The sequence below is a fragment of the Tympanuchus pallidicinctus genome, unplaced genomic scaffold (genome assembly GCF_026119805.1).
Source record: "Tympanuchus pallidicinctus isolate F22 unplaced genomic scaffold, pur_lepc_1.0 scaffold20, whole genome shotgun sequence".
Taxonomy (NCBI): Eukaryota; Metazoa; Chordata; class Aves; order Galliformes; family Phasianidae; genus Tympanuchus; species Tympanuchus pallidicinctus.
Genome location: NW_026294722.1, coordinates 4,954,704 through 4,979,964, shown reverse-complemented (window position 1 = coordinate 4,979,964; position 25,261 = coordinate 4,954,704). Strand labels below are relative to the sequence as shown.

Genomic DNA, 25,261 nt, shown 5'->3' with positions numbered 1-25,261 from the left:
TCATCTCCTGTGATCTCTCTGTCATGCATCAAATTCCAGGAAAGCTGGAGGACACTTAAATCCTTCCCCCATCTCTCACTTCCTTGTTGCATCTGGCCCTTGCCTGGGCTCAGGTGCTCAGTGGGATTTCTGGGTCTCACTCTCTGGGAGGACTTCCATGCTCAGCAAGGCTGGCAGCTGCAGCAGCCAGGCTCATGGGCTCGTCTAACAGAGTGGCACCGTGCCATCTTCAAAAACAGATTTTTGGTAGACTCTTCAAAAAAGAAACAGAAAGCCTGTAAGAAACAGACTTCTAAATGCCTGAATCTGTTCTGAGGCTTTGAAGACATTTCATGGCCTTTCATAAAACCCATTGCTTCTTTTGCAAAACATTGTTTGCTCTTAGTTTTGCTTCCAAATGATCATATCCAATTGGAATGAAACAAACAAACAAACCCAAACCCCAAACAACACCACAATGCAGGTAATACCCATGGACAGGAACCCCTCACACCCCAACGCACCTGTTTTTCAACTTTCCCAAGTCTGCCCATCATGCTGGGGTCTTCAGGCAGCTCCCCCTCGGCTGGGCCTTTGGTCCGATCCTTGTCGGTCATGGAGGATCCTCTCCCAACGATCTGGTCAACTCTACCAGGATCAGAAAATCCCCCCATCCCCGGAAAAGGACTGGAGTCAGTCGGAGGCAGCAGGCGAGGGGGCTTTGCTCATCGCGCCTCTGGGGGATAAAGCAGCAGCCTTTCTCCCCGCTAGCACTCCAAATTACTCACAGACACGCAGTGGCACTGAAGTGTTAATTCAGATGCAAAATTCAGAGCAGTATTAGCAGAGTTTGAAATTATCCGTTTCTGTTTATACAGATAAAATCTGGCACATTATGCACAGTAAATTTACCCGCTGCAAAGAATCGCTGTAGCTGGCTTTCTTCCAAATCAATTAGCTTTTTATTTGCACTGAGGCTGTATTATTTTGGGGGAAGATCAAGTTTTCTGTCTAGCATATGTTGGTGGGATTTTTTTTCAGTCTTTGCAGAAGTCTCTTCTCCTCGATGCAAATGTAGGCGCGTAATTCTCATGTCCATGAAAATGAGCCCCTTGCCCTCAGATCCAAACAAACAGCTGTGGTACTGTTTTAGTGGAATTATGCTGAATTTGGTGATAACGCACCAAGCAATACCAAATTGCCTCCATCTCAGTGCTGCTGCAGCTCTCACCTGTATCATTAGATGTTTTCTATTAGCAGGGCGCCACACTGTCAACATCAGAGGACGTTCTTGCAGCATGTGCAGACTGGGCACACTGTTTGGTGACAAGTTATTTACACACGTTACATTTACACTTCCTCCTTCCCAGTCCAAAAAAAATTGGGTTCATAAACACCTCAGGAAAGAGGAGAGCAGAGCCAATTTGGAAGCTGGAAGTCAATTATCTGATCCCTCCAAAGCCAGGGAAGCAACCCAGTTTTGGAATGGGTTCTTAATGGCAGCCTGGTTCATAATACAATTCTATGCCAGGCAAACTTTACTCTTGCATAATGCACCAAAAGTAAGGGTGGCAAGGGAAAAGAAGGGTTAATTAATCTGACTGAAATCAAGTTGAGGTATCTTGAGTGGAAAACTCAAAATGCTTCTTACGCAGTTCTGCTGTGTGGGCCATGGGTCCATGCACCAGGAGGAGGAAAAGGAAGGAGCTGAACACAGACAGACGGGAAAATGAACAAACAAAAAACAAGGAAAGGAATGAGATGTGAGGCTATTTCCAACACAAGAGCCATCTGTTTTCTTCACACGTGACAGGGACTTAGTATGTATGTTAGCTGTTGACGTAAAGGGACAGATATCAGTGGGAATAGACCAACGCAGCTCCCTTGGGTTATATCAAAGCGACAACAGTTTGCAGCACCAGAAGATCTGGCTCAAAGGGATGAAGTGGGTGAGCACATCACACCAAAGACAGAAAATATAAGCCAACCATTGTTTTGGAGTTTATCTTTGATCCCAGAACATCCTTCATTTGGGCAAGGATGTGACAAAATGCCATTCAATTTAAAAAGTCATGTTTGATCCTTTGCTTAGCAACATAAGCACAGCAGTGCAAGGAGCACCAAGTGCTGTAATTACAAGTGTGAGGAATATGCATGCCTTATTTCTCTCTTGTAATGGGAGAAGCAAATTATTGACATGTGCAGGAACTCCCAACAAGGGATGCAATTACTGACACGACATACAGCACAAGAAATCCTACAACAACGTTGCTACCATGTAAGCAAAGAGGTATTAAATCAGATACCTCGGGCTACCTTGGTTTGGAATCTCAAGTCAAGGCGTAGTACAGCCACTGTATGAACTCCTGTCCTGTATGCACAAGCAAGTAAACTAGTAAAGCAATGAACATGCATTTTTAAGAGGCTCAAAGCCTAATTGCTACTGAATACTGGGGAAGGCCAAGAAAGATCAGGGTACTCTGCCACATCTAGCACAGTGCTAACACCAAAATGTGTGTACTAGTGAAAATGAAATGTCTTTCAACAGTTGGGGAGTAGAGCAGGGAGGCAGGACAGTGACAGAGAGAAAAACCAAACACAGCCATCTTACTGTATACTGTAATAGCAGAGAGTCTCTTGCAACCTTATTTCTAATTTGGCAGAATTTGAGGAAGGACTTCTGCTTTCTTCCACATCTTTAAAAGAAAAGCTATCCAGTAAGTGAGCCTCACAGGACCCAAGGGAAGTACAGGCTGGGTGTACTTCACAGATGGAGTGATCAACCACCCCACACAGAGAAGCTGTGTGGTGGGATACAACTTCCTATAGACCTGCTGTGATTCATAAGCAGAGCTTCACAGAACTCATCCATAAGGCATTCAGAAGCCCTTGCCTGTATATCCTTCATAGCAGAGCCTGACAGAACTCCTGTCAGGATCATTCCGTTCCCAGCTATGCCATGATCCAGCCGTAACATCTTCTGCAGCCCTGAGAAACCAGAGCCTGATGTCACCTTAGTCTCATGGACCTTGGGATGCTGGCAGCTGTGGAACACTGGCTTCAGTGCGGAAAAAGGTGAAGTGAGCCCTGGTGCCTGGTAGGAGAAACCAGGCTCAAGATCACTCATTCCTTTGCTCCTCATGGCAGAAGCCAGAAACCTGTGGTGAGTGCTCCTACCCTCAGCAAAACGTGGAACTTTCCTTCCGCCTTGTCTGATAAAAGAGGAATTTCCTCTTGAGAACCCAACGGTGCTAAGGCAAGCTCATCTGAGCACTGCAAAGGCACAGTCATCAGCAAAGGGCAGGTGGCCCTTTTAGCCACTCTGAAAGAGTTTGTCTTATCCAAACCGGGCAACAAAGCTCAAAAGTCCAAGAACGGATACATTTCACCTTTGCAAGCGGTGAGGAATAGCGTATATTCTTATGGCATGACAAGGGACCACGTATCTTCCCAGAGATGCCAAACCCCCTTCTGCACTACGTCTCACGGACAACCTTGTGCATTCCCAACATTATCTTGGCTGTGCTGAAGACACGTGTGCAGAGGGAAGCCCTCAGCTGGGGCTTCAGAAGAGGCAGACCCACGCTCTTCCCTTCACAGCAGAAGATGATTCCAAGATTTCTAGCGATGCATGACAAGCTGTGCCATCTGCTGCCTGTGACACGCTCTGCTGGGTCTTAGTTTGGGAGGGGGAGAGAAGGGCGGTTGCTCTTTGAAGTGAACTTTGATATCTTTCCTTCTTTCTCATGATATAAAAAAAATGTAAATTCTTGCATCAGCCACAGTGCAGGTTTTCTCATGCTTCATTACGCTTCCATGCTGACAGTACATGCAAAGAGGTGTAATATGTCACCCTCGGGCCAGAAGCAGACATCAAAAGGTCAAACGGCTCAAATGAGATAAAAATGAAGTGTTTGGGAATATATATTCAATTACTTTCTGTTTTCTTTATCTGTTTTAATTATGTTTTTTTAACACAATCCAGGCATTGCAGCCAAACCCCCTTCATCCATGTCACGTGACTGCTCCTTACCTCCCCATTTTTCAATCAAGTTCGCTCTAGACGTATTTTGACCAATATTCTGTTGCCTATGAATTCCAACTGAATTGCAACTATTTCAAAACAGGTCTACCTTAAATCAGCCACTGGGAGGAATGAAACCCAATTCTCTGCGTGGGCAACATTTGGCTAAAATAGGAATGTGCTGAAAAGGAAGAGCAACAGCTAAGCCTGACCCAGAGTTTGGACCTCCTCGCCTTGCGCCCATCCTACGTGCAGAACATTCGTTTCCATGTGGAAATCTTGCCCAGCCCTTCAAGGCTGGTTGCATCTAAAAGGTTAATGGAGCAAAATCCAGTTGAATCCCTATTTTTTGATTTCATATCAAAACATTGGTCCAGATAAAAGATTCATTTTGTTTTTAAAGATTAGTTTGGGCCTCATCATTTGAGGGAGGGAGAATTGGGGGAAAAATGCTTTACTGAAAGCATCTTTTTTTTTTTTTTTTTTTTTTTTTTTCCCAAGCATGAATTTTGGGGCTCCTGGAAAATTCTCTACTTATTTTACTTTATTTTTGAACCTGCTGAGTGGGAAAGGTAAGCTTTCAGTATTCTCTTTACTCACATCCTGCTGGTGAAGATTACTCAGAGCAGCTTAAATAAAATTCAAGAGATTTGTCATGTATTAGCACTTCGGGAGGGCAAGTATATTTAGAAAAAAATACCTGAGGCTAAGCTCACTGTGCTTGAAAATCACCTACTGTTTGCACATGGAAAGTGGCTTTCTAGTAAATATTTCCACCTGCCTTGGGCTCTAGAAGTCTCAATGGTGAAAATGCAGCTATCTGCTGCCCAGACATGAGAATGCCCCAAAATGAGTGGCTTGGTGGAAAGATGGTCCTCACGGCATCAGCTATGAGCATAGCTCTAACTAATGTGAGAACTTCATAAGGGCAACAAAAAAGTGTTTCACTGAGTGGCTATAGGCTGGATTGGGCTCTTTTTGCAGACCAGACCAGGACCTTTTTCTGAATATGAGTCTTATGGTGGTAACACTGCAACAGAACTTCTACCTCCATGGTCAATAGAGCTGCATCAGCAAAAAGAGATTGCTCAGCATGAAACACTTCATTCTTAATTTGCCCACTAAGATCAACTCATTTCACAGTCCAAATGGCCACAAACAAAGGATTCTCCCCTTGATCTTTCAGAAAGTAGATGGTTTGGGTTGCACTGGCTTTGTGGGTAAATATTCCACCTGTTACATTTGAAGACAGTCTGATAAAAAATGAGATTTTAAAAAGCTAAATGTCAGCACCAACTTGGAGAGTCATCATAGAATCACGGAATGGCCAAGGTTGGAAGGGACCTCAAGGATCATGAATCTCCAACCCCCTGCCACATGCAGGGCCACCAACCTCCGCATTTTATACTAGACCAGGCTGCCCAGGGCCCCATCCAACCTGGCCTTGAACACCTCCAGGGACGGGGCATCCACAGCCTTATCTGGGCAGCTGTGCCAGCATCTCACCACTCCCACAGTAAAGAACTTCCCCCTGACATCCAACCTAAATCTTCCCTCCTTCAACTTAAAACCACTTGCCCTTTGTCCTCCCATTATCTACTTGTAAAGCATTGACTCCCTGCCTGTTTGTAGGCTTCCTCTAGGTACTGGAAAGCTGCAATGCGGTCACCCCCACAGCCTTCTTTCTCCGGGCTGAACAAGCCCAGCTCCCTTAGCCTGTCTTCATAGGGGAGGTTCTCCAGCCCTCTGATTATCTTTGTGGCCCTCCTCTGGACTGTCTCTAACAGCTCCTTGTCTTTCTTGTACTGGGAGAAGACTGACAACAGACCAGCTGAAGAAACTGATGGTTACCAATGATGGTAGGTATGTCCTTTTTTTTTTCCTTTGGCTTGCCTAGTGTGAAAGCTCATTACTGCAAGTAAATCAGATCATACTCAGAGTAGCAAGCCGTTCTGAGTCACGATTTAGCAAGCTGCTAAGTGATAAATGCCGTCATATAACTGGCATGAAAGGGGTTTGACATTAAGCAAATGAAAAATCCAGAGAAAGCGGCATTTTGGTGAATCCTAACCTAGGCGAGTATTGGGGAGATTCTTTGGAAGAATACATGGGTCCTTTGGTTGGATACTTCTTATGCCGGGGAGTTGAAGGGGGCGGGGGACCCACAATCATATCTATCCTGGCAAAGTAAATAAGAGAAAAGACACCAGCAAAATGCATAATGAAGCAACACGTAGAGAAAAGTTGGTCAGAAAGTTGCAGAAAGAAACAACTGAAAAACAGAACGACAGAAAGAGAGAGAAATTGAAAATATATTCCGCTAGAAACAGAAGTTGTTCTCCTACCGCCTGGTTGTCGGTGAAACATTACCCTCCCTGGGGTAAGACTTGGAGATTTTTGGCACCACTGCTGTTTAGGAGAATAACCCCCTCCCACCCCAGATTTAACAGATAACATGCTTTACCCTCTGGAATATATTTGCAGCACTATTCCATCGAGACGGTTGGACATGAAACAACATACATTCATTCTCCTTTCAGTTACACTGCCAGGTGATGCACCCTCAGCTAGCTCAGAAATACACCAGCTGTTGGAGTCGGTGAGATACACTGTGGGACTGTGGAACTGAATGAATGGGGGACATCCGTGGTTGGCAAGAGATGAGACACGAGACAGCATGAACACAACATTGAAAAGAGCACATTACAGACACGACACAGTGACAGAGACATTTGTGATTAAAGAGGAAAGTGCAGGTAAACCCCCCAGAGAAGTGCCTGAATGTGCTTTAATCCCCAGCCCTGGCTGTGGGACAACACAGACAGACCCATGGAGCTGAGCAGGCAGGTGAGCACTGCAGTTTGCAGGACAGGAGAACAAAAATAAAAGTTCTCCAAGCCGACCCAGGACAGCCTCGCTGGGCTCCACCTATGGGTGCACTGCATTCCTAGATCCAGCTCACGTCCCAGCATTGGCCATGGCCACCAAGGCACATGCCCTGGCTACAGGGTGTCCCTTCCAGTTGGACTGGGCAGGTCATAATAGGGCATCTCTTGGTGTCCTAAGGGGCTACGCTGCCACCTCTATCGCTGTTCTAGTTGGTGGGAACAGGGAAACCAGTGAAGCTACTCATCAGCTCTAGATCCCAAATCCAGATTCTTCACATGCGACTTTAAAGAAGATTCTGGTCCTCCTGACTTCCCTGAAGTGCAATGGATGGCAGTCCTAGGCACTGCAGCCTCACTGTCCCACTAGTGAAGTTAAGGGACAATTCAGTTTCATCTTTAAATGCTTCAGTTCCTTATCTCCCTAAAAAACAACAACTTTGTCTTGGCAGCACATTGGGGAATGCCAATAGGACTGATGGGGACAGATGGCATTGTTCTGGGGGCTGAGCACTCAGGTGTCCCACTTGGAGCCAGTAGAGATGCCAACCCAATGGCTCACTCCCCACTGCAGAGGCAGCCCGGAGGCTTCATGTTCCAGCTTATTCAGATTGGGAAATATCAATCCCTTCCTCCTCTTCTTCCCCCTCCAGATTCAGCTGTGCATCTCAGATTCATAATCACTGAATTTGTACTGAGTGGGGGTGAGAGGCTCAGAGAGAGGAAATTCTCTGGGATATTTTAATTTTCATTGCAAGGGAGAATTTACCTTCTGACAGTAGAGCTGGAAATAGGAAATGCACAGCATGCAGCAACACTGAGAAAGTTAGCTCCACTGCGTGAGCATCAGAAATAGCAGAGTTAAAGGGTCTTTGAGAGATTAGGATGAGAGAGATTCCTCTTTTACATAAGACAAATTTCCTATTCTATTCCTGCATGCATATCTGAAAACTTTTTTTTTTTTTTTTTTTTTTTTGCAGATTTTCATAACCAAAATAGGCTGGAAATTAAAGGAAAAATTTCCCCAAGTGGCTTCCAGCAGAAGCTGGGCTGCTGCAGTCAACAAGGGAAACACTTTCATTATATAATTGTTAAAGTAAATGGTAAATGACTCTGACCACAGACAGCCCAGTGCCAAACCCTGCTTCCTGCTCTGGGTGTCCTTGTGATCAGCAGAGCTGTGACCACTTCTGCTGAACCAACAGAGCTGCCTTGGATAGGGGTCTGATCATCGGCATGGAGCACAGGGGGCCTTGGAAGGCGCAAATGGATGAAACTCCTAAAGAAATACTTGCAGGGAGGTGAGCTGTAGATGTCATGGGTTCTGTGTGTGGGGAAAGAGAGAAATCCAGTTCAGAACTGTCAAAGCTGTCCTGAGGTGGGCAAGAGGCAGATTTAATGGCATAACCCCAGTGCTTGCTCTGCCTGTGCTCAGTCCTGCTCATCCCCATGGGTCCCAGCCACATGCAGCAATGCTTCCTCTGAACTTTCTCTTAAGGAGGAAAAAGATTAAGGTGTAGCTGCAAGGGAAAGTGTCTCTCGTGGCAACATCTGTGTGATGAACAAAAAAGCAGGGGCAAAGTGAAGCAAGCAGAGGGGTCTCTTGCCTGGATTGGAGGTTTTTAATCCGGGAGAGCATGTCCAGGTGGCCAGCTGAGTACTGCTCGATGACGTCCATCACATCGTAGGGCCGAAGGCTCTCCTTAAACTTGCGTTTGGAGACGAGAAATCGCATAATGCTGCAAGAGAGGGAAGGAAAAATAAAGTCCCTGACTCACCTGGTGGCATCTAAAACCCATTGGGAGCTGGAAGGGAACCAGAGCAGATCCACACCCTGTGCCCAACATGGCAATAGGAGAAGGGAAGGGGCTGGTGGGGGCTGAAGTCCTGTGAGCACCAGGGGACACCGATGACCTCCGGACTATCAGCTGGGCACGTCTCCGCTCCACACTGCTTTTATAAATGTCAGCATTGAATCTCAGAGCGCAATTGCTTGGATGCATCCCTGCAGGGGATTTTCCTGTTTCTGCATTTTTAACTTCCCTCAGCAAAAATTCCCTTTCTGGCAGAATTTTCCGTGAAAGAGGGCAGGCCACCCAGGGGAAAAGCAGCCTGCAACACAGGCATTTCAGCATTTGCTTGGACTTCGTATTTCATTTTATTCTATCGCTTATGTTTCCAAACCTCTTTCCCCTTCTCCCTCTCTTACCACACTGCCCTGATGCTGACTTTCAGTCCTGGTGTTAAATCTTCTGTCACAAACTCACAGTTGCAGCTTTTATTCTCATCAGGAATGTCTTCTCCAGGCAGGCTTGCTTCTGAGTTTGGAAAAGCAGGAATAAAAAGCAGTGTGTTAGCATTCTCCAGTCGGGCCAGGCAGGGAAAAGACCACTAAAATCAAGTCCAACTGTTTACCTATTTCTACCATGTCCCCAGGTGCTACATCTCCAAATTTCCTAAGCATTTCCAGGAATGGTGACCCCACAACCTTTCTATGCAGCTGTGCCACTGCATCACCGCTCTTTTGGAGAAGAAATTTTTTCCAACACCCAACCTGGCCCTCCCCTGGTGCAACTTAAGTCCATCACCTCTAGTTCTGTTGCTGTTACCTGGGAGCAGAGGCCGAGCCCCAACCTCCTTTCAGTCACTGTAGGGAGTTGTGAGGTATCCCTGAGCGTCCTCTGCTCCAGACTGAACCATCCCAGTTCTCTCAGCCCATCGATCCAGCCTGTCCAGATCCCTCTGTATGACCTCCCTACCCTCATGCAGATCAACATTTCCTCTAGACTCAGTGTCATCTGCAAACCTACTGAGGGTGCACTCAATCCCCTCATTCAAATCATCCATAGAGATTAACTAAACATACCTGGCCCCAACAATAACCTCTGGGGAACACCACTAGCATCAGGTCACCAGCTGGACTTAACTCTGTTTGCCACCAAATAGGTCTGTTTAACAGGATTGCTTAACGTGGGGTGGTGAGGGAGAGGGATGGGGTTTTGGGATCCCACAGAGCACCCCAAGGCCACACCTTCGGAGTTCTGCCGCGATGCAGCTCCCTTGATGCGGAAAGCCTGCCGGGCTCTGCTGCGGTCTCCGAAGCTCCAGCTCTTGGGCACCTTGCTGGGACTGTCCTCGATGCTCTGGTCAGCACTGGGGGACCTCCGGATGCCCTGAGCCTGTGGAGAGCCTTTCCCTTTGGTGCCAGCACCGCGGGGACTGGAGAAGACACGATCTTTCAAACTGACCTTCTGACTGTTCAGAGAAACACGTTGAAACAAAGACAAAAAGGAGACAGCAGGAGGAGTCATTCTGGAAACCACGCAGTCCTTCCCCACCAGCCATTTAGAAACCAAGAGCACTTCCAAGCAGCAGTGAGATGTAGTTTTGCTGTTGGCTTTTTAAAAAAATATATATTCATTTTGTTATTGCTTTTTTTTTTTAAAAAAAAATAAAGCGTAGTAGAAATGTTTCCGCCGTAATGAGTGAAATGGGAATGATTTTTAAGAGAGAAAAAATAATATGGACTTAAACAGAAGCCCCTCGTGGGATGCCAGGGCTGGCGGGACAGAATGACGTTAACGATGAGGTCATGAGTCCTTAAATCACTGATCGGCTCCGATCATGAGCGAGGAAGCTTTTCTTTCACAACTGCCTTTCGAAGCCCTACATCCAGTAAGAGAATACCAAGAAAAAAGCCTTGGCCTTCAGTGTTTAGCTTCACTTGGAAACACTTCATTCCTGGTGCTCAGACCTGCCCCTCTTTCACTAGACTGTCATTCCCCCTCCTAAAACAGAAGGTATCCCTTATATATCTTACAGAGAGTTCATCTTTGCCCAGTCACATATGTAAATACTGAAACATGCAAGTCCTTTATATCCTATGAAGATTTAATCTACAAGCTAACTATGACCTAGCTACAGGTCGGCTACAGGCACCATCACCAGGAAAACATACAACCTCAGAATACGGCACTTAACCGCTGTTTTTCTATCAGAGTCCTATTCTGTTAGCAAAGCAAAAAGATCACTCTGGGAAGAAGAGATGATCTCACCGAGAAGCAGTCTGCTGAGCCAGCTTTCATTATTTTACACATTCCGAGATCGGTAATTAAAAGCTTCCATCCAAACAAAGAGGACAAAATTCTCACATCAAGATTCCAAACCAAAAAGCGAGGATGAATCCTTACGAAAAGGCTTAGAGACAACCTTGGGGGAGCCAAACTGCAAACAGTTTGGGATGATTTGATATTCTCTGAATAGCAATTGCTTATTCAAGTATACAAATAGAGGTCAGACAACCAGTGCAAGGCATTTGTGCATGGAGCTCATATTTCATAAAGAAGCAGTGCAAAACTGAATAAAACCAAGGATAGCTTTTCCAATACTCTGTACCATTGCAGCAGCCACTTATTGTGCTGCAAACACTCGGCCTCCATTTGCAGGCAGAACACTGCTAGAATTTTGATTTTCACACTGGGTTTCTAGAGCACCAACCAAAGGTCTGTTTTTCTCCTGTCTCTCCACAGCTCCACCTTGAAATTCAGAAGCAAACAGCCCTACTTGCCTTCACACCTAGCATAAGGTCCTGTAACCAGAGGTTCTTTAACCAGAACTTGGCTGCTGATGTTTGAAGCAAAGCAAATCCCAGCTCCCTCTCCATCTGCAGCATGAGACACGTGGCTTTGTCAGAAAAGGAAGAAGATGTGACTTCAAGACACGCAGGGAGCAGATTTGTTGAATAAGAAGGTGCTATTTTTACAAAGTCACTCCACACTGTGAGGCATGGAACAGAGACCTGGGCAGAAAGGTGCTTGTGCAGCAGTGCCCTGTGCAGGATGGGGCTGCAATCTCAGGTCGGGAGACGCAAACAAAACACGTTCACGTCAAGTTTCAAGTAGAAAAGGCAGAATTAACTCAATTAATGATTCATTTTTAATTCTGTGAAACTGCATAGACAGGTACAGGGGAATTCATATCCAGCATGTGGCGCACCTGCAAAGTGCACCTAAAAGCCAGGGGCCCACAGATGCTGAGTGCAGCTGAAAATCAGAGCGGAGCTAGGACCCCTCTGGGAACAAAACATGTGCCCCAACACCTTTCTGTTTGTAAGCCTAGATTCCTGACGCTACTGATATCATCGCACACAGCCAGATGTCAAAACGCAGTTCTGTGTTTCGTGCATGAGAAGCCAGATTGAAATTCTATTTGCCATTTGATCCTAAAAAGGCCAATTGGATTTTTGTTTCTATATCATGGTTGATTTTATGGAGGAACGTCCCTGGGATCTACTGTGTTTCTTCAGTAGCACCAATGCTTCGACCTATGCGGTCCTTTTTAAAAGAAGTTTTACACAAATGAGTCAGCAAAGCACCAGCATTCAGCACTCAAAGCGCCTCACTGAGCCGAGCAGGGCCTTTGCTTGGGGGCTCCTCTTCTATACCCATGAAACAACACGAATGATTCACTGAAGTCCTCCTTCTGCCATGCAGTTCCGTGACTGGGAACAACCCCTGCAATCTCCATGCAATCACAGTCTCTGCAGAGCAATGAGAAAGAGCCCAGGAGAAACACACCCACACAGGGAGCTGCGAGCTGCCAGCCAGCCCGACATCATCATCTTCAACCTGAAAGTCACGCACGGTGACACAGCGTCCCAGAGAAGTGCTATTCAGGTGGAACTCAGGCAGATGGCAAATAGCTTCAGTTCAGTGGCCAACATGACATGAACACGGGAAAAGCAGGAATCCAGCCCTACACAACATGAACCAGAGCTTGTAGGGATGACAGCTAAGAGCAGTGTGAGCACACAGCACTGCTTGTTGCACGGGGAAGGGAGAAAATTATGGCTTTCTGATGAGGGATTCTGGAAAGTCATAACAGCAGCACAAGCTGTGCTTTAATTCTTGGATCTTCACAGTAACTTTAGGTTGGCATTCATTAAAAGCGCATTCAGTCACCAAAAAAAAAAAAAAAAAAAAAAAAAAAGTTCCTTTCTACCTTCAGGGAAGATTTGCAAGACTTTCAGCTTTTGGCTTGACTTGAACAAAATATACAAACGGAATTGACTTTTTCTCTGCTGCCAGACAGAAAAATGAGAGCCCATGCTGGATGAACATGTAAGGACCCACCTCAGAGGCAGGACCCACCGCAGCCCCAGCAGCCAACAGGAGGATGCTCACTGTTTTGGCAGGCTTTGCATTTAGGCTCAGTTGCATCCAACGCCCTCAGCAAGAAAATGCGTGAGAAGTGACCTTCAGATGAATTGCCATCCATCCTCCATAGGATGCTGGGGGCAGGAGCTCCTGCCCAAAACCCTCTGCTAAGGGGTTCAATCCACAGTATTCTATGGTATTAAATCAGTAGCTTTCAAAACGTGCATTGTAACAATAGCAGTAATTTTGGATCAATGTAAATAATCACCTATAGCTTCTCGCTGTTGACTTTAAGTTATCCCTGAGCAATTGTTTCATTCTCTTATTCCATTCTGTAGGCAGCAAACACTAGCCAAGCTGAGTTAGGCTGCCATGGGCTCAAATCCATCACTGCATACAAGCTCAACCAGTAACAGGGCTCATTCTCCTGAAAACGCTATGGCCAGGAGAAAGAGGCCATTTCTTGCTGGGAAATGAGTCTGTTTGTCAACCCACAGCTTGTGCTGAGCTCATGGTGTCTGAAAAGAGCTTGTTAAAAGCAGGCAGCAGAGCCCAGAGTGAATGATGGCCTTTGTGGATCACTGGGGACTCCAGCAAAGAACACGTCTGTGTGTGCAATGCTCTCCATGGCTTGAGCAGAAATATCAGAGGAGCAGGCTGATTCATACCCAGTGATTTCAGAAAAGCCATGGCAAAGGTGAATTCAGCCCCAAGAATGGAATTTCTAGAAGCAGAGCACAAAGAAAACAAACAAACCAAAAAAACTAATCAGCTCATGACCAATGCCTTGATGAGTAATAGAACAGAATAGAATCATTAAGGTTGGAAAAGACCTCTAAGGTCACTAAGTCCAACCATCCGCTTACCACCAATATTGCCCACTAAACCATTGCTAAGATGTTGCTAAGTTCAACATCTACCCTTTCCTTAGGGGCCTCCAAGGACAGTGACTCCGCCACTTCCTGCCTCTCTTTCTGAGAAGAAATTCTTCCTAATAGCCAATTTAAACACCCTCTGGCACAACTTGAGGCCATTCCCTCTTGTCCTATCAAAAATAGGACTTAACCTCTCTTCTCTTCCTCATACAAAACCACAGTGTTAGACTCGGGTTGCAGGAGGTCACTGAAATGACAGCTGGAAAGGCTGGAACCACCACAAAGGGACATCAGCTCCAGCCACATGCCATTAACCTTGGTCTTTGGTATTCTGCAGCATCTGCTATACTGTCACCCCTCTCTTTCTAAAACAAGAAGGGTTTTTTCCCAAACTGATGCTGAGCACTGGCAAAAGTCAAACTGCTCGCGTCCTGTGCCTTCCAACAATTTGCCAGCTCAGCTGCTTTGCATTTCAGGAGCAGCACAAAACAGCTAGATTGCATCTTTGAACCTGGCTGATTACTTCTTATATAAGACTTTAAAAAAAAACACTGCACCAGACCCGCAATCCAGTCAAAGGCTCTGCAGATTCCTTCCCTTCCCATCATTGCATTTATTGACTAAAATCATTGGTTCAGCACATTACAATGCCCTGGCTCCTGAGGAGCTTCCTATTAATTTACCTACACCGAATTTCCCATGACTGCATCACTGTTCACTGTTATTTTGTTATATGTATCTCAGGTTAAGCTCCTCAGCACTCAGCCTTAGATGCACTGAAGTGCTGTGCTGGTGCCTGCCCCTAGCAGTGTGCAGCCCTAAGGCTGAGCAATCCAGACATGAACATTATTTTCACATCCCTCCAGGGTTAACATATAGTCGTAGTAAAGCACAGAGTGCACAACGTTGTACTCAGGATGGACGCAGGCAGTAAAGATGCCCTTGAGGCTACTCCAAAATTCAAGTATCCTTTGGGACTGGAAGAAGCACGTCTGTAATCCCCCTCTGCAGGGTGTCCAATGGATTGAGAAGATCCTAAGGCAACAATTTGTTTCATCCTCCCTTACCCTCACAGAACTCAAGATGGGGGAGATGAAATGAGGACCACAGCAGAAAAGAATTCAGTAGAAAATGGAGAAAAAAAACATATACTGGCTTTACCAATTCAAAATTCATGCCTAGAAAGACTTGCAAGGAAGTTATGAAGATCAGAGTGGCTGATTTTCCAGAAAACAGAATTGGACACAGACAGGTGAGAGGACAGCATTACGAATATTGCTGCTTGTTTTAACCATTGCCAAAACCAACCTGAGCACTGAGCAATGGAAGGAGCCTTTCTCTGAGGGCAATCCCTACATTATGGTTCGTCCTCTAAGGATAAAACAGCCTTACCTGGCAAATGCAAGCAGCATGGAAGGTAGGGTACATTTTCCAGGTGGACTATTAAGCAAATCTTTGCCTGTTTGTGCACCTGATGATCACCCAGTATTGAAACCAGTCTTTTCAAGGATAAGCATCAAGGAGTGCTGAAGTACCAACCAAACATGTAGTGAGGCTAACTCAGAGATGCAGGCTATATACCCAGGAACTGCTTTCATGAAACTAAACCATGCCCCCTGACTCTTCATTACCCATTCAGAGATGGGATTTACCATGCTACTTCTGGGCTTCTGGTACACGCAAGGCTCAGGCATGCGTCTCACTTAGCCTCTAGTCTGACACACAAGAAGAACAGCCAGCAGCAAAGAAAAAAAAAAACAACAAAAAACCAAAAAAACAGCAAGGAAGGAAAAGATACAAGTTGGAACAATTAATGGAGAAAATCAGAGAGACATGTATTTTGGTTTTGTTTCTTTTAACTGCAGTTTGTCGGCTTTCTGAAGGAGACAGAGACTGGTGATTTTGAGAATTAAAACGGACTCCAGAAAAAAAGCATGCAAAAATCCAGTTTCACAAACATGCTGCATCACTCAGTGCCACTCCTGGACTTCTGCCTGCCTGGCCTGGGGGGAAGAGCTGAGGGGGTTCCCCTGCCAGCATTCAAAGCATGCAAACTCTGGGCAACTCGAGAAGGTGCACGCTTGCTGCCAAAAGCAGTGTCTGGGGCAGGGAAAGAGACTCCTTCAGTGCAGGTGTGAAAGTAGATCTATTTATACGTAAGGAATATAATACAGAGATCTGCGTGCCCTCACGGCCATCAGATGGGTGCACTAAGGGATGCTCATTGGGAATTCTCTGAAGCCGCCTAGCAATTGTCAACTGGATGGAAACGATGAAATCACTGCTTGTACCAAACGCTCTGCTCTAGCTGTCTGTTCCCCACTAGATCTAGAAACCATTCACAAGGTCAATGTCAACACTAAGGAGAACCCGTATCCCTGCATCTGGTGGGACAGGCTGAGATTAGTCCTCTAGCTGCGTAGTAGAGGTGCTAGATAGGCAAGCCATGGCTTCCAAAGGCCACATGACTAGGCAAGGTCAATTTGCAGTGATCAGAAAGCCAAAGGAACGGTGATCAGCTGAAGGTGGGAAGCTGGTATTTCTCATGCTACTAACTTCATATTGCTGTTCAGTGCAATGTAATTTGCAAGGATTCTCTGGACCCTGAGGAGGGATGAAGTGATAGGGAGGAAGGGGTCTCAGCACTTTTTAAAATTATTTTTATTGTTGTTGTTAAACTTCAGTTCCTGGCTTCCTTCATTGCTGAGCAGCCGCTGGCTTGCTAGCCCCGACCAAATTCCCCATCCTCATCTCTTTTTGCTCTGCACAGTAAGCAGACAAGGAAGCCTCTGATTTCTGAGCAATGGGGAGGTTCCTCCGCCTTATTTTACTCATCTAGTACCTCTATTAAGCAGAGAAGTGATCAGAACGGGTGGTAGCAGGGTAGAGGGAGAATGAGCCGTGCAGCTTTTGATTAGTTCCGTGCGACGCATTTCCCGTGGTACCTAGAGTTTCCTGAGCAGCATCCGCATAGTGACTCTCTGCACGGTTTGCTTTTACTGGAAATGAGGGGAGAGTAAAAATTAGACCCAGAAGCAAATGCCAGACAGGAAACTTTTGATTACTGACTCGGGGTTTAAAGACAGGTGATCTGAGGGCCAGGTCCATGACAGGATTGTTATGCTTGAGCATTACATTAAAAAAAGGCATCAAGGGCATTTCTGAAATTTGTCTTGCTGAGATCAATCAATGTCGTTACCAGACGTGACACATTCTGCATTGAATTGGTGGCATCAGTTCATCTGCAATTGAACGAATCCTGCAGGAAGATCTTTTTCAACTGCACTGGAAACAAAAAGCACTCTCTTCTTCCTCTAAATAGATTTTAAAAAAATACCATATTTTGATTATCTAAAGTATGGAGAGCCAAAAATTTAACTGATTTCCCCCAGCAACATCTGAAAGATTTGAATATATTAGTTTCTTTTTTCTAATACACATATATGTACCACCAAGAACACTAATTAATCTGTGAATTATTTGCACTTCTCATACAGCTAATAGTATAAGCTTAAGCCTGGCATTAAAAAAAAAAAATACACAGATTAAAACAGAGGGCGGTGCAGTTCCTTATGGGAAGCCATCTGAACATCAGCGCTCAGCACTGAGTTTTGCCCACTCCTTGGACGTCCCCTGTCACTCCTGGGGAGCTCCTGGCTCTGTGGACCCATCCCAGTGCTGCCCACTGATCCCCCCACCACCACAGGGGTATTCGTGCCATGGAGCAGCCCTCTGCCTGCGGCAGGTTGACGAGGTGGCCCTGCACGCAGCCAAAGCTGATGTCCCAGCTGAGCTCATGGGCAGGCTGAGGGAGGGAAGGGCACAAAGCCCCACGCTCACATCAGCCTTGAGCTCAGCAATGGGCACAGGAGGGACGTGCAGGAATTCCTCCCGCATCCCGCGCGAGCTCAGCCCTCTCCTTGCTGAGGGCTCACAATAGGACCCCACGTCCCCACGATGCCCCAGGAGCTCACAATGGGTCAGCATGTCCCCATGGAGTGGTGGTGCCACCAGGGGCTGAGCATCGCGGCACGGCTGTGGGGCGCTGAGCATGCAGAGCCTCAGGGTCCCTATGGAAAGATGCGGTTCCTTCTGTGCAAATAATCCGCTCCCTGAAAGGCAACTGATTATTTCCAGATTACTGTCGGTCCCAGCATGAGTCTCTGCCACCAGTTTAACAGGTTAAAGCCAGCAACCCTGGGTTGGCAAGAGCAGGGGTCCCCTGAGTCAACCAAAGGCATCCTCTAGTGCGTCCTAAAGCCTGAATCATAGCCCTGAGCAGAGCTATGGAGGTAGAGTGCATCTCAGACAGACACGTACATACACTGATAAAGAGAGATATACGCACAGATATACATACACATTACAGAGTGGCCCAGTCCAGCGTTCACTCAACGTGATGGCCAAGATCTTGCTGAGTTCATTAGGGCTGGGGACAAACCACCGCTGAGGACCACCAAATGGGGTTCTGGGGACAAACCACCAATGAGGTTCCTCTCATTGCCTACAGAACTTAACTCATGCTGGACAAAGTAATCTGACTTTCAGCTTCCCAGCTTCCCAGAATTTTTCTGTTTCTTCTTCTCTAACATTAATGGATTATTATGATCATCCAGTTCTTTCATCCTGAATTTCCTCCCCAACAAACTTAGTCATATATGCTTTCCGATCTACCTCTTCCACAAAAGTCTCTGCAGCCCTGGCTAACCACCCATCTGCCTTTTGAACATTACAGTCAGATGACAAAATCAAAGTGAATTTTCAACCTGACTAGGAGAGGAGCAATCAAATTTCTCCTTGCATGGCATTGGAGAGCTTGGATTTGTGACCCAGACCCCATGGACTCAGAGGTTACCATTGGTGCAGAGCCCGAAGCAACTCCCAGTAGAGGAGGCTCTGTAAGCATTTTTTTTTTTTTTTTTTTTTTTTTAATGGAAGGAAAATAAAAATGGCAAAGAAGCCCACGGCACGTAGCAAAAGGCCAGAGTCTGTTCTGTTCCACGCAGCCCAGCCTTGTGCCATGGGAGCTGAGCTCCTGTCCCCCGCAGCAGGTCAGCATGTGGCTGCCCTGTGCTCAGAGATGGATGCAGAAAAGCTCACCGTGGAGAACAAAACAGAGATAACAGAGAGGGATCATAACCTGTTTCCTTGATGGCTGTCCCACTGTACACCGAGACCCAACCAAAGGCCACCAGAATCATTCCAGGCGACCCCAAGTCCCCACCTCACTAACCTGCTCACATCCCCACATCCCCCCAGCTCAGGCTGCCACTCTCCCAGTGCCATCTCAACAGAAATCAGCAAAGCCAAAGCAGTACTGGGGGCAGAGGGCATAACTGCAAGACCCCAGGGACTGGCCAGTTCTGCACAGCACATTCCCACAAGCTGAGTCAGCATCTCCACTCCAACTTCAAATGCTGGAAGATGCAACACAGCAGAAAAGCCATTTCTGTGCTACTTGCCGTAAGGATGTCCTGGTATTCTGTTGGTTATGGATATAGGAAATCAGCCACTCCTACAAAGAGCTGCAATAGGAAGAAGATCCAGCTGTGCCCAGATGGGACACTGGACATTTTGTTACTTTGATGGAAACGGAAAGGGGAAAATGCTTCACTTGCCAAAGCAGTAACAGAGCAGTGCTGGGGTCTGCTAGGAGAAGTGACTCAGCCAGGGAGTTTTCAAACTCATGATCACCAATGACAAAGCAGAGCTAGAGATACACCATTAGGTGGAATGGCAGAGGAGATGAGAGCACTCCTGTAAGGACAGAATGACACACCAAGAATCAGTGGGGCTGCTGAAAATCAAAGCAGATGGGAGATTTGGGATGTCACTGTGAAAGCCCCAGAGACTTTTATTTGAGAAACAGCTGATTTGGGGTCCCCTGAATATACAGACTTCTGTGCAACATGCCTTCCTGAGGCCTGAGACGTTTTTTGAAGGCAAAGCAGGAGCAGGGAGAAGTGATACTGTCCTAATAAAACAGAGATGGAAAGAACTTTGACTCTGCCCTGGCAACTGAATTGAGCGATCTGCAAAGTCCTCTACTGTCACACATATGGCAGCCACAGACCCTCAGCTTTAGAATGCCTGGGTTCAAGCTTTAGCATCTTCCGTGGAAGAGCATTGTTGCAGGAAATGGACACAGGAGCAGGAAACCCTGATGAAGGAGCCATATATACTAAGAGAAACTTTCAATAAGGACAGCAAAAGGCTGCTTTTACTTCTTTCTGTGGCATAAGGTTAAGAAAGCATTGTAGAACCTGAACAGGAAAAACCTGCAATCTCTATGAAGAAATATGCTATCATTTAACTTACTGTGCTAACTGGTGAGAATGAGGGCTGCAAGAGGACAGAGATGCCTGCAGAAGGAAGACGAGTACCTGGGACCACATGAAGGACAGTGGTCCCCACAGTTCTCCAGCTATGGAGGTGCTGGGGTTGAGCAGGGATTTCTTGTGACAACGCAGTCCCTGATACAAGGGCAGGTGACCAAGATTTCAGCCTTCCTCTGCTCCCAGAGAGTATTTCCCTGCTTTAATCAAGTTGAATGGAGGCTGCCTTTGTTCTCACCACACCAACTGGGACCCTGAGTGGGGAAAAAAGAGACATTCTGGCTCGTTGAAACATGATCTTAGTGATTTGATTCATTTGGCAGGGAGTGGATGGAGTGCTATGGAGGTTCTGCTTGCAAAGAAAAAGCTCAAATGAAATACAGGAGAAAAAAAAAAAAAGAGGAGTAGGGGGAATAAAGGAAGGATGAAATTTCTTTCCTTTACTTGGCGCTGTATCTGCACAGACATCTTTGGTTGGATTTTGTGCTAGGAGAAAATTAGTTTCTGGCCTCTGATAAGCTAAAAGGCACAGCAGAAAGTTTCATCTGCAAAATGCCAGACCACTAAAAACGCATTTTCCAATATTTGCAATATTTAAGCTAAGTTTTGAGATATGGGATGGAAGACCTGAAAGCCAAGCAGATGATCTCCACAGATCATCAGTTTTGCATCCTGGTCCTTAAGAAAAAAAAAAAAATAAATATGGAGATTCAGTCCCAAAATTACTTCTGTTAAGAACTTGGGGAAAAGAAAAGAGGAAAAAATCCCAGAATTCAATAGTTTGAGAAGGACAAAAAGTCTCCCAGAAGCATCCCAAACACCAGCCCTGTTGCTTTCCCTGGGACATATCAAGCCATAGAAACTTTCCTTCAGGTCAGATTTTTGGCTGGCCTTGGAAGGTGCTCACCACGTCCAGAGGGCACCCAGCGGAGCACGCTCTGCACGTGAGGGGAAGCAGGGCAGGGACTGGGCATCACTCAGAGAGCGAGGCAGGGCTGGGCTGTTTCTGCCATGCAGCTCAGTGCAGTGCCAGAGAGCCCTTCTGTGCCTGGGAGATGCCACCTTGGTGACACGGCGATGGCTCTGTGCTCAAAGTCACCTCCACGTTGGATGGTGGTGGCACAGTCAAAGCAACACCACCATTGGCACACCTAAAGCCTCTCTACACCATTCCAGCTACAACTCCAGCAACGAAAGGGGAAAAAAAAGCAGTGTCAACCAAAGCCTTGCTGTCACCCCAAATGAAGGTCTGCAGCCCTACCGACTGCTGTCCCTCTGCCCCACAGCCTCACTATCCTCAAAGCCACCAGGCAGACTGCAAGGAGAGATGATTTAAGGTCCAGCATTACACGTAGATACATTGGACTGCCACAGCACAGAAAAAGCACATTAATACCTCGATGCTTCCCTTGATGGTGCCACGACATGGTACACATACATACACACACACAGATCTACAGGTAATGCATGGGGATGGCGTGTTGGCAGTGATACAGACCTTGGCGATGGTTCGGGCTGCTGCTCTTTCCTTTAAACAGAAGCAATAGTACATTAGCATGGTGTCAGGTGGCAACAGATGTTGCTGCTTCACTGTTAAAACATAACGAAAAGACAATACCAAACAGTACAACTAAGTGGAAGTTGTGGACAGAAGAGAGGGAAAGGAGTACTTCATTCTTGGAGTTTCTGTCCTGGACAGGAGATCACTGGAGACTCACACAACCTCAGAGAAGACACATACAATGCACAGGGCTGTACAACTGCTCCCAACCCATCCTTGTGCCTATGCATGACTCAGATACCCCAGGACCGTGTGATGTGGGTGAGAAAGGAGGACATCTGTGTGCTCAGAGAGCAGCTCCTTCCTTTGGAAAAGCACCTCCCCAAGTGATTTCTGCACACAGGGATAGATTGGAGTGTCTTCTGTGAGCCTGGGGTACCTGCTTTTCCCTCCTGGCCAGGAGGAAAAAACTGGGAGGGGGTACGGACCCCTGGCCCCAGATCCTCCACCTCAGCCATCCCTTCTGTCATTGGCAAAGGCTCTGTGGAGGGAGTGGGGACCACAGTTCTTGCATGCAGTTTCCCACTGAGATCCCAAACCACTTGCACTGAAAAAAAACATGGATCTTGAGGACAAAGTGAGGTGAAGACCTGCAAAAGGCTAGGCACAACATCACAAGCCAACCTATGGCCGCACTAAAGAAGTCTCCCTTTTACTGACCGACAGCTTGGTTGCATTTCCCTGCGGTATGAGGAAAATATGTCCTGCCTTCAGCTACTCACACCTCCTTCACACCAGGCTGAAAGAACAGCCTCATCCATGCAGCTCCAGAAGAGAGTGAGCAGACAGTGAATGTCAGCAGTGTAAAGGTCTGCATCTCCTGGTTCCTTCCAGGCACCAGCTGGCTGTTGGGGGTGGGGGGACAAACTGGATTGAAGAGTCTAAAAAAATGCCTTCATCCCCCTGCTCTGTGCTCAGCTCAGCCCCAACCTCACACATTCACACTCAATCTGTAGTCTGACCCGTCTGTGGGACTCCAGATCCCTGCACTCTGCAGGGTCACAGCCCAGGCAGGTGCTGTCCCACCCACAACTCACCAGCTCAGCATCTCCTATCCCCAGGGCTTTGCACTGCCCCTGTCACCAAATGGGGTGAACCACCTTGCTTAAAATACATGACATGATCGCTCCTGAGTGCAGACTGAAGCTGCAGGATGCCTGGGCTTATAAGGCAATTGTTGCTATCTCACCAGAGCAAATTTAGCAGGCATGAGGTGGTGATTCTGGCTGACTGATAGCCTCACCCAGAGGACAAGCAGAGCTGTGCTGAGCAGGACGGTTTCCAAACAGCAGGATGCTCACAGCAATGCTGCAAGTCTGACCCACCACTGCCACGTGCTGTGCTCCAGCTCAGCAGGATCTTTGACTTTTGTAACCTGTTTATGGAGCTATGGGAATCTGGGACACAGTGCTTCAGTCAGGGGAGAGAGACCAAGGGAATATCCTTTTGGTTTTTCTCACCACTAAATCCTGCCTGCTCTTAGGGAAAGATGGAGGGTAGGCAATGAATTAGCACATCGTGGGCCTGAACGTCCTCCGAGGGCAGTGAGGAACAGGAAGGTCAGAGGCAAACCAAGAATACCACCTTGAGCTGACCCTCTGAAAGTACCACTTTGCATTTCCAGCCAAGCATTGTAACGTTACTCCAGAGACAAATTAGGCTGAAGAAATGCATGGGCAGCATGGAAGAGGGGCAGGGAAGAGATTGCTGAGCAACCCGTGGGGATGAGCTGCCAACACCTCTCACATCTTCAAGGTTGCAGACACGCAAAAGGCAGGAATGTGGGGGAAAAAAAAAGAAAAAAAAAGAAAAAAAATGCAGTGAAGAAGTGTGAGCTTTCCAAGCTCTCCTAACTCTGTTGCTGACCTGAATGTCAGTCCCGATTTGCTCTTCAGGTTCCTCAGGAGCTCCAGCTGGTTCAAAGGAGGGATGAGTCTACAGGAAGAGAAAAAAAGAGTGTTAATGTTTGGGCAGAGCTGACCCCAGAGCCTCCTCTCCTGGAAGCTTTGCCTGCTGTCCCCTCCTTTCACCATATCTCAGTGCCACTGACTGCAATGGGGCAGGAACTAGCTGCTCCCAAAATGACCACAGCAGGGTGGTAGGAAAAGACTGGGACAGCAAGAGAGAGAGAAATTGTCCGCTTCCCCGCACTCCTGACCATCAGAGCCTGGCAGCATTTCTGGGCAGCATGGGGGTGCTGTGGCAGCTTTGCTGGATGTCAGGTGAAGAGATGCTCCTGTGCTGGAGGCAGATGGGAAAACTCAACCCCGCTGCTCTCAGGATGTGTGAGATGTATGCAGAGAGCAGCCTGTGGGGAACGGGAGGCAGTGATCCAGGAAAGGCAGAGCGCTACTGGGTGGAGATCCCCATGTTCTCTACTGCCTGCAGATGATTTTGCCCCCAGTAGAGCCATAGCCCTGTATGATGGCTTTCTGGATCAGGAAAGAACCAGGGCTTTCCTTTCTTTCTCAGGCTCACCCTATGACTTGCTGCAAGCTCTGTTCTGGGCTACCAGCACATGCTGCTGTAGGGCTACATGTCATGGCTGTGCTATAGGGTGCAAAGCAAACTCAGCAGCTTTCAATAACCTTGCTTTCAACAAGGATAGGGCTACAGCCCAAAAAAGCACAGCTCCCAGGAGGGGTCTGTTCATTCATACTGGGAAAGGAGCCACAGGGGCTTTGATGGAAGCAGAATCTGCTCAAACTCCCCCAACCTACAGCTGAGGACTGGAAGGAAAGGGGAAGGAATATGGCTGTGACAAATTTTAAGCCATTAAGAGACCAACAGGCTCACAGTTTTCCTCTAATAGGAATAAAAAACAACACCTGGAAAAGCCTTTCCTCTGCACGCACAAATCCCACGCTCAAAAACATGACTGATCAGCAGAACAGATTCAGCGTTCAGAAAACTGAGGCAATCAAAAAAAATGTTCCAATCTTAAAGATGAAGGAAAGAGTAAAAACAGGGCTGAAAAATGTGGCTCTCCTCCGCAGTGCAGCTCTGCACACTTCCACCCAGAGGCAAGCATGCCCTGAGTAGGTGAATTAATGATCCTCCTCATTTGAGGTGTCAGGAAGAGGCTGACCTTTGTGCACTGGAGCAGTGTGCAAGTGCTGGGCTGACACCTCTGTGCAAACCCACCACAATATTTGCAGACTGATGCCAAGACGGGAGAAGGAGGTGCATTAAAATCAAGCACAAAGTGTACTGCTAAATAAAAAGTGTATTCAGCACTTAATGCTGAGTGCACAACTATTCTTCTTTAGAATCATGGAACATCCCAAGTTGGAAGGAAGCTATGAGGACCATCGAGTCCAACTCCCCCTCCTTTATGGAGTTCTCTGCTTCAAAGAGCTCCACAGGATAACGAACCCAATTTCTCAAGCCAGGATCACAAATGCATGGCTCTGATGCAAGTCACAGAGCTGAAGACTTCATGAGCTC

General features: G+C 46.9%; 1 protein-coding gene across 3 annotated transcripts in view; it reads right to left on the bottom strand.

Annotated features, from left to right (window-relative positions):
• Positions 1-25,261, bottom strand: part of KCNQ2 (potassium voltage-gated channel subfamily Q member 2) — a 66,291-nt gene that overhangs the window by 10,048 nt on the left and 30,982 nt on the right. The window contains exons 10-16 of one of the 3 annotated variants that reach the window (XM_052683898.1): positions 23,681-23,749; positions 21,752-21,781; positions 9,920-10,143; positions 9,098-9,206; positions 8,496-8,627; positions 6,075-6,182; positions 504-627 (exon numbers count right to left, since the gene is read on the bottom strand). In XM_052683898.1, coding sequence (XP_052539858.1) covers positions 504-627; positions 6,075-6,182; positions 8,496-8,627; positions 9,098-9,206; positions 9,920-10,143; positions 21,752-21,781; positions 23,681-23,749 — 796 coding nt within the window. Of the gene's footprint in view, positions 1-503; positions 628-1,779; positions 8,628-9,097; positions 9,207-9,919; positions 10,144-21,751; positions 21,782-23,656; positions 23,750-25,261 lie in introns of those variants that run through there. The other 2 variants (XM_052683897.1, XR_008206945.1) reach the window with 2 other exon arrangements.